The sequence below is a fragment of the Raphanus sativus genome, unplaced genomic scaffold (assembly GCF_000801105.2).
Source record: "Raphanus sativus cultivar WK10039 unplaced genomic scaffold, ASM80110v3 Scaffold1871, whole genome shotgun sequence".
Classification (NCBI taxonomy): Eukaryota; Viridiplantae; Streptophyta; class Magnoliopsida; order Brassicales; family Brassicaceae; genus Raphanus; species Raphanus sativus.
In genome coordinates, this window is record NW_026617180.1 from 6,362 (window position 1) to 18,774 (window position 12,413).

The 12,413-nt window shown below is 38.0% G+C and overlaps 4 protein-coding genes across 5 annotated transcripts; 3 read left to right on the forward strand and 1 right to left on the reverse strand.

Annotated features, from left to right (window-relative positions):
- The first annotated feature begins 1,740 nt into the window (after window positions 1-1,740).
- On the forward strand, window positions 1,741-4,178 carry LOC130504894 (polygalacturonase At1g48100-like). The gene is made up of 5 exons (XM_056999505.1): window positions 1,741-2,265; window positions 2,664-2,795; window positions 2,883-3,143; window positions 3,213-3,420; window positions 3,507-4,178. Exons 1-5 carry the CDS (start codon window positions 1,855-1,857, stop codon window positions 4,088-4,090), a joined length of 1,596 nt encoding a protein of 531 aa, XP_056855485.1. The 5' UTR covers window positions 1,741-1,854; the 3' UTR covers window positions 4,091-4,178.
- A 9-nt stretch (window positions 4,179-4,187) lies between these two features.
- LOC108805747 (B3 domain-containing protein At3g17010) lies at window positions 4,188-5,952 on the reverse strand. The gene is made up of 4 exons (XM_018577687.2): window positions 5,746-5,952; window positions 5,054-5,348; window positions 4,687-4,967; window positions 4,188-4,603 (listed from the first exon to the last, which is right to left on the reverse strand). Exons 1-4 carry the CDS (start codon window positions 5,869-5,871, stop codon window positions 4,343-4,345), a joined length of 963 nt encoding a protein of 320 aa, XP_018433189.2. The 5' UTR covers window positions 5,872-5,952; the 3' UTR covers window positions 4,188-4,342.
- A 1,049-nt stretch (window positions 5,953-7,001) lies between these two features.
- Window positions 7,002-10,504, forward strand: LOC130504895 (putative proline-rich receptor-like protein kinase PERK11). Its single transcript, XM_056999506.1, has 9 exons — window positions 7,002-7,161; window positions 7,279-8,140; window positions 8,506-8,952; window positions 9,092-9,178; window positions 9,335-9,405; window positions 9,512-9,588; window positions 9,674-9,821; window positions 9,909-10,070; window positions 10,155-10,504. Exons 1-9 carry the CDS (start codon window positions 7,084-7,086, stop codon window positions 10,386-10,388), a joined length of 2,166 nt encoding a protein of 721 aa, XP_056855486.1. The 5' UTR covers window positions 7,002-7,083; the 3' UTR covers window positions 10,389-10,504.
- Window positions 10,505-10,945: 441 nt separating this feature from the next.
- Window positions 10,946-12,233, forward strand: LOC108806882 (uncharacterized protein At4g28440). 2 transcript variants are annotated; one of them, XM_018579089.2, is made up of 3 exons: window positions 10,946-11,097; window positions 11,503-11,743; window positions 11,842-12,233. In XM_018579089.2, exons 2-3 carry the CDS (start codon window positions 11,506-11,508, stop codon window positions 12,030-12,032), a joined length of 429 nt encoding a protein of 142 aa, XP_018434591.1. In that variant the 5' UTR covers window positions 10,946-11,097; window positions 11,503-11,505; the 3' UTR covers window positions 12,033-12,233. The 2 variants fall into 2 exon arrangements, with proteins under 2 accessions (XP_018434591.1, XP_018434592.1); XM_018579090.2 differs by having other exon boundaries at window positions 10,960-11,101.
- The last annotated feature ends 180 nt before the right edge of the window (window positions 12,234-12,413 follow it).

Here is a 12,413-nt window from a genome sequence, read left to right on the forward strand (position 1 = left end):
TATATACATAAGAGAAACAATGAAATAAGTACTAATAATTGGAGTTGTGAATACAAAAACAATGCCCGTGAAGTGGTGCATGTGAGTGCTAAAAGAGACGTTATAATCAGTGCCCATAACATATAGACCACTCACGAGTCTCTTTCTTTTTATATCTTCATGAAACACATTATTTCTCAACAAACTTTTGTTTCAACTCAACTTTTTTCAAGATTTTGATTATCCACTTGGAATTCTTATATTAATCATCGAGTTTATTTTTTGTTATTAATTTATTTTATTAATTTCAGATTTTAAAATATATCGTTACTTAACTTGGCTTTTTGAAGAACTTCTATGCTCTTGGCCATACTATCTATCTATCTCTAGCATGGTGTTATTGATAATGACTGAAATATTGATTATAAAATCACAGTCCTATGTATTTAGAAAACAGTTATTTTTTCTACATGACCTCTTGAACTTGTACACTGGTAAACTAATTGTGAGAAATATAAGACACTCTCGTCGTGCCAATACGACAGATCCAACACATGCCTACGCTATACACACATGCTTCAATGCTTGTTTCGATCTGATTCTAGATATCCAAATAAACATAAAGATCCTAAAACTGAATATGCACCTCATCTTAAGTATCTCACTTCATGGGGAGTATATACATGTGAGTATGGTGAAGTCTTGGCTATCCATGTGCCCAACCAAATTAGATGAGCTTTTGACCATCAAATACTCTCCAGGTGGCATACACATAGCCCCTGACCAGTATTTACTCCACATACAATTTAGGTGTTGGCCGTTTGGAACTTTTACGCACGGTAAAATAATCTTTGTTTCAGGTATACTTTTGGCATATTTCTACTCATAAACTTCCGCATAATTCACGAGTAGTAACTTTACATCACTGTCAATATAATCTTTATTTTAAATAAATCCAATTAAAAGCGTACATCTTTTTGATAAATTTTACCGGCTGATCTAGTCGGATCTGAATAGAAACTATTTAGTGTTACAAAAGCGTATCACATTATTTGATCCGAATTTAAAATATTTTTCGACTAATATCAGAGGATATACTAATCATCTGTTACGACCCATCATATAAATCAACTGGACCAAAGTCCAAATCTAAACTAGCCAAATAATGATAATTTAGTTCATAGATGATATTATTATCGTATACAGGTAACTAATATAAAGTAAGATTAGAAGGGGTTAGTAGAAATATAATATTTGTAGAGTTGGTTGATTGCAAAATTCAAAAAAAATTGTTAAATTTATAAAGACTTCTATTGAGTTTTTCATATTTTAAAAAAATATATGAAAAATCTAATTTTAAGAATTTAAAGGAAATGTGCAAGATTTTTGAAGTTTTGTTTTATGAATAAAATTATCTTGAATTCAGTTATAACACCAAAATCTGATGAAAACTTAGAATCATTAAAAACTAAATTTTCTGAACAATAATTTTTTTTGCAAATTGTTAAACAATCATTAAACCAATAATACAAGATTTTAATAAAAATGATAGAATCTACCAACCAATAACAATAAAATTTGAGATTTTAGACTTATTCGTTTATTTAGTAATTTAGGTAAATAAGTTTGTCACTCACAATATAGAAAGAAAAGGACTATTGATTCCATTTTCATTTACAATCTGCAAATAAAATTCCATTTTGAAAACCCGTGAGCCTCTCTACATTATTCTTGGACTGTTTCCTTATTTAAATCCCCACAAAAACGTTCTCTTTCTTCAATTTAAACCAACAACAACTTCAAAGAAACCAAAGTCTCTCTTACTCTCAACCACCACGAAACACTCTTCGTTTAGACAGAGAAACAAACAAAAAAATGATAATGAGGAAAAGTCTAAGGCTGAGAAGCATTACGATGATGATGCTAATAGCCGCTTTGGTCTGGTCTGTAACCCTAGAGACTTGCATAGCTAGAAGAGGAAGACACTGGAGACATAACAACCGAAGATCCTCTGACTTGTTTGATTCCTTGTCAAGCAAGAAACCGAAAAACCATGGGAACAGTCACCACAGCTCTCACAATAACATCAACAGTCATCACCACAAGTCTAAACCTAAACCAAAGCCAAAGCTGATAACGCCGCCAAAAGCTGACGACAATAACTCTCCGGTGGTTTCACGACTACCAAAAGTCCAACCACCGTCCCTTCCGCCGCTAGATGAATCTCAGGTCTTCAATGTGATGGATTTTGGTGCAAAGGGTGATGGCAAATGCGATGACACTAAGGTATATAAAAATAAATAAAAACTGAATAAAAAGCTCATTTATTTTGTTGTCCGTACAGTTTGCAATCCTAGTGGTAGTATTTGACTCAACTAGAGCCTTTTATATATCTTTTTCATGAGAATTAGAAAAAGACAAGTTACAGTTGAGAGATCACTGAGACAGAACACGAGACAGAACAAGAAAAAAAAACAGAGCTAAAATGGTTTTTGTGTCTGTAAAGTCACTATAATTTTTTTCAATATTTTTTCTGTCTTAAATGTTAACTTGCGCCAAAAGGAAAAGACAAACGAATATAAAGTGACAAAAGATTACAAATGGGACCACAATTTACAAGCCTTAATAACCATTATTATAATGGTAATCAGCGTAATTAACAGAGTGTTCATAATGTTTTGCAGGCGTTTGAAGCGGCTTGGGCAGCTGCTTGCAAAGTGGAGGCATCGATGATGATCATACCACCTGAATACACTTTCCTTGTCGGTCCAATCTCATTCTCTGGTCCTTATTGTGAACCAAACATTGTGTTTCAGGTGGACTTGAGGATCTTTTGAAAATATAAAAACTGTCTCTCTTTAGTTAAAAAAAAAAAAGATCTAAAACGTTTTGTGCGGTTGCAGCTTGATGGTACAATTATAGCTCCAACGGATTCAAAGTCATGGGGAAAAGGGTTAATGTGGTGGATTGATTTCACAAAGCTGATAGGAATCAAAGTACAAGGGAAAGGTGTGATTGATGGAAGAGGCTCTGGTTGGTGGCAACAAGATTACCCTTTCATCGATGGTGAAACCAAACTCATCGTCCCCTTGAACAACTCTGTTAATCACCAAAACCCTCCAGAAAGTGAGTTTGATTTGAAAATGCCAAGCATCAAACCAACGGTGAGTAACAAAGACAAAAGAGTTTTGGGATTGTTAAACTGTTGTTTACTGATATGTGTATGTATATAGGCGCTAAGATTCTATGGGAGTGTTGGTGTGGAAGTGTCTGGTATAACGATCCAAAACAGTCCTCAATGTCACCTCAAATTCGATAACTGCGGAGACGTTTTGGTACATGACATGACCGTTTCTTCACCTGGTGACAGTCCAAACACTGATGGGATTCACCTCCAGAACACTAGAGATGTCCTCATTCACAGCACAACACTCTCTTGCGGTATGAATCTTGAATTCTTGATTTCTTGATTTCTTGAATTCTTGAATTCTTGGCTAATGATGTCTCCTCTCGATGTGTACGTGCAGGAGATGATTGCATCTCGATCCAAACTGGTTGCTCTAACGTATACATACACAACGTGAACTGTGGACCGGGTCATGGTATCAGCATCGGTAGCCTCGGCAAAGACAGCACAAAAGCATGCGTCTCGAACATAACAGTGCGAGACGTGGCCATGCACAACACGATGACAGGGGTCAGGATCAAGACGTGGCAAGGAGGAGTAGGATCAGTGAAAGGGATACTCTTCTCGAACATTCAGCTCAACGAAGTCCAGCTTCCGATAGTGATAGACCAATTCTACTGCGACCATACCACGTGCAAGAACCAGACGTCAGCGGTTGCAGTCGAAGGAGTGACTTACGAGAGGATCAAAGGCACTTATACCGTGAAACCGGTTCATTTCGCCTGCAGTGATGACTTCCCCTGCGTAGATGTGCAGTTGTCTGCAATAGAGCTTAAACCGGTTCAAGAACGGTATCATATGTATGATCCTTTTTGTTGGCAGACGTTTGGTGAGCTCAACACTCCTACTCTTCCTCCTATTGATTGTTTGCAGATTGGGAAGCCAGCAAGAAACAGAGTTCAGTCTGATCATGAAGCTTGTTGAAATGTATATTTTTCTTAAGCCTAGAAGAAGCCTACTAGTATGCTTCATACAAATCATAAAGATAATAATACTTAAAAACATTTGATAATTCATAATAATCCCAAAAGATGAAACTAATCATCAACATTGTGATAAAAGTATTTAAAAACACATTAAACATTAGGTAGAGAGAAACAGTCACAAACACCTAAAGTGATCAAAAACTTGTCTTTATGGATAAGAAGAATAAGAAAGCAACAAAGACAGTTAACATCAGTCAGTCATGATCTCCTCAACGACCTTTCCAGTGACAAGAAGTTGAAACTCGGTTGGTTTGATGAGCTTGAAGGCGCAAATGTCGCCAACTGATAAAGGGTACTCTCTTGCCAATGTCGCCCATCCACTTGAGAAGGTTGCCTTTCTCTTCCTCACCAAGCAAAGCACCTCCCATGAACAGTTCCCGTCCAAGTGATGAATGGTGACCCTCTTAGACTGATTCGAGATATGTTCCTCAGCAAAATATCTTGGGATTGGCTGAAAAAAAACAAAAAATCAATCAACATCACAGAGACTGTGTGGATAATATATATATATATATATTTGGTTTTAGATCTTACCAGGAGGAACTTGAGGTATGATGCCGTTAAGGTGACGCTGAATACTGGAACAGTGTGCTCAACGTTATTGCTCTTCATCTTCTTCTTCTTCTTCTTGGATGTTTCGCCTCCCTCACATCTCTTGCTTTTGAGCTTATCTCCTCGCGTAGATTCAGCTATCTCCTCAGCCTTCTTAACATCTCTCTTGCTGCTCTCTCCTACTTCTTTCTTGACCCCACCTGTCTTCTCAGCCTTCTTAACATCTTTGTTGCTGCTCTTCCCTGCTTCCTTCTTGATCCCACCTGTTTTTTTTTTCATCATCATCAAAGTAAAAGTATTTGTATTCTTCTCAGTTTCCTTAAAAAGGATCAAAAAGCTAAAAACTTACTTAAAGAAGCCATCGTCCGGGGCCTCCTCCTAGGTGTGACAACCTCCTTGCCATTCTCCTCGTAGATGTTGACATTGAAGCACATGAGTCCAGTGTGGGTGAAGGTAACAAGCTCTTTGTCTCCCAAGGCATTGTCGTTCACGAACTGGTTCCACCCACGCTTCTCCATGTAGTAGAAACATGGGTTCATGGAGACTTTTACTTCCCATGAGAGTCCACATTGCGTCCTTATCACCATGTTACTGGAGAAATCGTCTTGAGGGACGTTTCTTATGAAGTCGTACGGAAACGCTCTCTGAACACACATACAAAGAAGAATGTAAAAGACTTTTTAGTCAAACTATAAGGACAAAGTTTCAATCTTCACCACTAATCATCAAGTGGGGGTCTATCGCAAACAAATATAAAGACTCAACCTTTATGTTTGTTTCTGAGAGCAGAAGAAGACAAAGACTCAACCTTTAAGTGAAGTCAGTCTACCTTTCACACAAAGCTAACAAAGATTTCAACTTTTCAAACAGAGAAACCCTCTACCACGTCAGAAACAGAGTTAACGTTTCATACACAGAGAACGCAAAGATTTAACCTTTTCAAAGACCACCGAAAGATTGGAACCCTTTTCAAAATGAAGGTATCAAGAGAAGTACAAATTTTAAAGAGATGAAAGAGAGTTTTTAAGTAAAGAAAAGTACCATGCTTTCAGCGGATAAGTCTTCACCCTGAAAGATCTTGAAGAAGCTCAAGTTCTCAACATCTACTTCACCACCTTGACCCAAACCACTGCTGCTACCTCTCTCTCTCTCCTTAGGAAACATCATCTTCAAGCGTCGTTACCTCCTTCACTGTCTACTTCCTTTTGTCTCTCTCTCACTCTCTATGGTTATTGTAAATGAGCAAAGTGTGACTCTTACTTTCTTTTCAAAGCATTTATGATATTACAATGTATATTTATTTTATGATTATACAGAAAACATATTATATATATATATATAAATTACAGAAGCACATTCATGAAACTCCACATTCATTATATCGGTGTGATCCACAAGGTGGGTGACCTCATCTTTGTACCCTCAGTTTATTACTTTTCAGATTTCAGAGCAAAAAAAAGCTCTCAACTTTGACCTTTGACTGCCAAATCAGATTTCAACTTTGTCTAGTAAGTAAGTAAGAAAGCTTCTTTTGGTTTTGTTGGATCTCCTTTTGACTTCTCTAGCTTAGCAATTTTTGGATGCTTACTCTCCTTTAGATGCCTCTTTCAATCTGTCACTTTTTACAGAAGATGTTGTTCTCATTTAACTAGGGTCAAACGGGCTGCATTGCATTGCTAACATTACTTTGAGATGTCTTTAGAGAGTAGTATTCAAATATTACTAGTATGAATTTTAAACGCATGGAAGTTTTACTATCCCATGTTTATTCGACCATTGTCTGATCAATTACCTTGATTATAAAGACAAATATTTCACGGAAAGAGCTTAAAATTAAATGCTGGCTCAAATTTTCTAATTTTTCATTTTAAAGAAATTTAACGGAAATGGCTTAGAATAATATTTTAGAGAGAACAATTTACTCGGCATTCCGACAATGAAGCTGAATGGTGAATGTTCCAGATATTGCAATTTACAAAACAATCATGTGAATTTTTAGCCTATTTTCTCAGTAGTTTTTAGAATTCAATTGTTGAGATTTGGGAGATTTTCTATTTTTACACACGGAAAAACACATGAGAAAAAAATCATCAACTAACAAAAATCTGAATCGACTTGATAAAAAAACTCTCTTACCCTCCTTGGGTCACAAGAAACCCTATAGGCCTGGATTTTGTTTTTCTTCTTCATACCTCTTGCGTTAATTTCCACAATATTGATGATCACATAAGAACAGTACCTCTAGAAGCCGCTATAATTGATTTTAGTTTTGAGGAATTTTGTAGAAGAAGAACCTTTCTTGTTTCCCAAGGAACGCCTTTTAGGGCAAATTCAAATATGTAAAAGAAGGAAAGCGACAGAAGCAAAGGTGAATTACAAATGGACAAAGTCCAGGAACAAGCAGAGTTAATCGAAAAGAAGCTAACTCCGTTTGTAGCTTCACAGCCGAAAACCGTCGTCATCGGAGGAGGATCAACTGATCAGAAAACCACCCCTGGAGGATCAACTGATCAGAATACCACCGGTGGAGAATCAACTGATCAGAATACCACCGGTGGAGAATCAACGGATCAGAAAACCACCGGTGGAGGAGTAAATGATCAGAAAACCACCGATGGTTCTCAGACGACACAACCTCCAACTACCTCACCTCCATCTCCTCCATCACCGCCAGACGGTGGCGGTGGTTCACAATCATCTCCTCCTCCCATGGTAACCGTTTCTCCACCACCGTCTAATCAATCTACTAATGCAACTTCACCTCCAACGCCTCCTTCCTCGCCTCCACCTTCTACAACTCCACCTCCGTCACCTCCTCAGCCTCAACCTCCGCCTCAATCCACCCCAGCCGGAAACTCTCCCGTGGTGATTCCTCCTCCAACGCCCCAAATTCAATTTCCTCTTACTCCTCCGACATTAGTTACTCAGCAACCTACTGTAAATGGCTTAGAACTACCCAACAACCCTATTTTTAATCCCTCTCCGCCTTCTACTCCTTTTTCGCCGCCGTCCCCCGAAACTCCCGGCAGCCAAGGATCTCCTCCATCATCTCCATCGCCTCCGGTTGTCCCTCTAACCCCTCATGCCCCAAGAAACCCTAATTCGTTGGATTCACCTCATGCAGCAGGAGGATCAAATCGTGTGCCCTCGTCGTCTAATTCTCCCCCGTCTCATCCTTCCCTCTCCGGCTCGGAAAACAACTCCGGAGGTTCTAATAGACATCATGCTAATAGTAATAACGGAAATGGTGGTAGTGGACAACAAAGCAATGATTCTAACTACACGCAGAAGACAATGATAGGCATTGGGCTCGCAAGTGTCTTGGTCTTTGTATTCGTTGCTGCCGTTTTCTTCATTCGGAGGAAACAAAAGAAATCTTCTTCGCCACGTTCTAACCAGAACTATTTGCCACCAGCTAATGTCTCTGTTAATACAGGTAGAAAAGAAACTTTCTGTGTGGTCTTAAATTGGTTCTTGAAATCATGTCTTGTTCTTGATTTTTATTCTTCTTTTATGTTTTAGATTCTTGATTTTTCCTTTTGATCGTCCGCTTGTTCTTAATCCTTAATTCCATGTTACTGATTATTGATTTCTTTTTCTTGTTTTTATTTGATTTATGAGTGTTGATTCTTGGGTCACAAGAAACCCTATAGGCCTTGATTTTGTGTTTTAGTCTTGTTCTAATCTTGTCCTTGATTCCTGATTCTGTGTTCTTTTTTACCTGATTCTTAATTCAAGTTCTTGTTAATCTTTGGTTCTTGGTTCTTTATTTTTTCTTTCTAAACCTTGCTTTTGGCCCAGATGGATTTGTTAACTACAGGCAAAAACCTGGAAACGGCAACATCTCGGCGCAAAACTATTCACCAGATACTAACAACAGTTTGGGTAATCAAAAACCAGGTAGATCATCAACCCCTGACTCGGCAGTTTTAGGAAATTCAAAGACCCCTTTCACCTTCGAGGAGCTAAGCCAGATAACAGAAGGGTTTTGCAAGAGCTATGTCATAGGAGAAGGTGGTTTCGGATACGTCTACAAGGGTATCATTTGCGAGGGAAAGCCAATCGCGATTAAGCAGCTAAAGTCGATCAGTGCTGAAGGATATAGAGAGTTCAAAGCTGAAGTAGAGATCATAAGCAGAGTGCATCATAGGCACTTGGTGTCTCTTGTGGGTTATTGCATCTCTGAGCAACATAGATTCCTCATCTATGAGTTTGTTCCCAACAATACTTTGGATCACCATTTACATGGTACTTCTTCTACAATCTCTCTCTCTCTCTCTCTTTTACTTTCTCTATACTTTGTTGCTCAGTTAGGGTTTGGATTAAGATTTGTGTTGACATGTAAATATGTCTTTCTAATGACAACCGTTTCTTATGTTGTTGTCAGGCAAAGACTTACCGGTTTTGGAATGGACTAAACGAGTCAAGATTGCAGTTGGCGCAGCCAAAGGACTTGCTTATCTACATGAAGATTGTAAGTACTCTCTCCATTACATTTTTTTAATATATTTTCTTACTGAAATGTAAATATATTATCTTTGGTAGAAAACTATGTACAAATTAGAAAGTGAAGATTTGATCTTAAATGATCACTCTAGTAGCTGATTTAGCTTTTCTATCAATTTAATAGGTCACCCGAAGATTATCCATAGGGACATCAAATCGTCAAATATTCTGTTGGATAATGAATTCGAAGCTCAGGCAAAGTCAATATTTCATTTTATTTTATCTTGTTTTTAATAATAATACAGTATTCATATAAATCGTTAGTATTTTCTTGGCCTAGCATTTGATTAGTTCTTTACAGGTTGCAGATTTTGGACTCGCCAGACTGAACGATACTGCACAGTCCCACATATCGACACGAGTCATGGGCACATTTGGGTACTGTTACATGTCCTCCTTTTTTAGTCATCAACATGTAAAAGATAAGTTAAGGAAAAACGTTACGTTGCATGCATACATGCAGGTATTTAGCCCCAGAATATGCATCAAGCGGGAAACTAACGGATAGATCAGATGTGTTTTCATTTGGAGTTGTGCTACTCGAACTCATCACCGGTCGCAAACCTGTCGACACCTCTCAACCTCTGGGTGAAGAAAGTCTCGTTGAATGGGTACTTTTCATGTCTTGATTTAATAAAATTGGATTTTAAATAATGGAAATAACAAAATACGAGGGTGTTGGCTTGGTGGCTTGGCAGGCACGTCCGCGGCTAATCGAGGCCATTGAAAAAGGTGACATCAGCGAAGTAGTGGATCCACGGCTTGAAAAGCATTACATTGAAGGCGAAGTCTATAGGATGATTGAAACTGCAGCGTCTTGTGTTAGACATTCAGCTCTAAAACGACCTCGTATGGTTCAGGTCAGGATTATACTCAACCATGGTGACTCGACCTAATGCAAACCCCCCTTAACTGATCTAGAATGTTTCTCACGTTACAAACAGGTTGTAAGAGCTCTGGACACGAGAGACGACATGTCGGATCTGTCAAATGGAGTCAAAGTAGGTCAAAGTATAGTCTATAACTCCGGTCAATACAGTACTGAGATTCGTATGTTCAGAAGAGCCTCCGAAGATTCAACGGATTACGATACTAGTAACGGCTACTACACGAGCCAAGACTTCACAAGCCGTGAATCTGAGAGAGCCTTCAACACTAGTCGCCGAACGAACTACTGAATCAACTCGCCGGAAAAATTAAAAAAGGAAGCTGAATTGTTTCATGTTTGCTTGGGTTCTTTTGAGACCCTTTAAGAAAATTTTGTGAAGGTTCTAAAGAAGTCAAAAAATCTATTACCAAGAAAAATCAAAGATGTCTAGTTTCAAACATGTAAATTTTGTCACCAAAAAAGCTTAAATGAGAATCAAATCTCAGCTCTAAACTCAACAGTAAACGTGTTGTTTTCTTTTGTTTTTTTGTTTCTACATTCGGTAACAAATGTTTTAAAAAAAAAACACTGTAAGAGGGTTTCTTTGTCAACGTCAAACCAATGGTGCCCGATTTGTCTTAATCAACCGGTTTGGTTTTTCCTCAAGATTATAATCGTTCAGCGCTCTCGGCTCACTATTGGGCTTTCGTGTATTTTTTCGGCCCAATGCTGTTTTTATTTTGCATTTATTTTAACCTTCTGTAATTATTCAAAAAATTTAGGGTGCAATATGTATTACTCAAAGTTATAAGGGTCAATCTCAATTTTGTACAAAATACAAGGCTGTGTTTTATTCAAGATTTTGTTAGGACAAGAGACTCAATACACGTGTTCAGGTCACGGATCTACGGTTAGTATTAATATTCCGAGTTTTAGATCGCCGCGTCTTTGTTGTGTTCATCGCCTTAAAAACAGATCTAATCGCCAAGTGAATCGTCTCTTCCGCCAAAACAAAAAACGTAGGTGAATCATACTATCTATCCCTTGTTTCGATTCAATTATATTTATCGTGAATCTTATCTGCTAGATCGGAGATTCCATGAATCTCACTGGTCAAAAGATTTTTACATTTTTAATTTGATCGGCTTTGATCACCGTGAATTGATGTTTTACGAATCAAACGCATCGTTTTAATCGATGTGTTGGGTTTAATAAAGTCTTTACCTTTATCACTGTAACTCGTCTTGTTAAGCTGTTTCTATTTCGATGGCTTTTGTCTGATCGCATTTTGTTGGGGTTGGTTGTGATTGTCTGATTACCAAATTCAAAGCTGCTTTTTTTTTGTTTTTGCTTGCGAATTGAGTTATTCTCAGTGGTGATTTGTAGAAAGTTTACTTCTTTTTTTATGGGGTTTTTGTAAATAGAAAATGGCTGAGGCATCACCTGCATTGAGGAAGCCTGTGTTCACCAAGGTTAGTGAGCTGAGACCAGGAACCAATGGTCTCTCACTTAACGTGAAAGTTATCAGCACGAAGATGGTGATGCAGAGAGGAGGAGGAGGAGGAGGTCGTCCCAGTGGTCCTCAGGCTCGTCAGATGCGTATTGCTGAATGTCTTGTTGGTGATGAGACTGGAATCATTATCTTTACCGCAAGAAACGATCAAGGTGATTTGTAGTTTTTTTTGTGTGGAGATTGTTAGTTTTCTGAGGTGATTTAGAGATTTATCTGATTGTTTGTTAATGATTTAATTTTTTGGGGACAGTGGATTTGATGAAAGAAGGGAAGATAGTGACCCTGCGCAATGCGAAGATCGACATGTACAAGGGCTCTATGAGGCTTGCTGTTGATAGGTGGGGGCGTGTTGAAGTCGCTGAGGATTCCACAGACATCACTGTCAAGGAAGATAACAATCTTTCCCTCATCGAGTATGAGCTTGTGAGCGTTGAAGCTTAATTTTGGTTTAGCCACCAAAAGATATCTTAAAAGACTCCTTTCTCTAGTTGAAGAAGCATTAGGCCTCTCTCTCTCTCTCCTTTGAGTTTTGCTTATCAGAATTTGCAGGTTGGTTTTTTGTTACTGGTTTGAGTCTTTATGCTTGCCTCTGATGTATGTACCGTTCTCATTTTGAAAATCTGGTTGCCTGTTTTCTTTGTTTTTTTTTTTTTAATGTAGATTGATTCTCTCTTTCTTGTGGACATTAAAGCAAAAAGAAAACATATACGTGTCTTTATAACTAATTATACTGCATAGATCACCAAATGTTAAAATGACCTGAAACAATTAGCTAGAGCAAAAAGTACACTTACACGAATTGAAGGTACAAACAATGAAGAC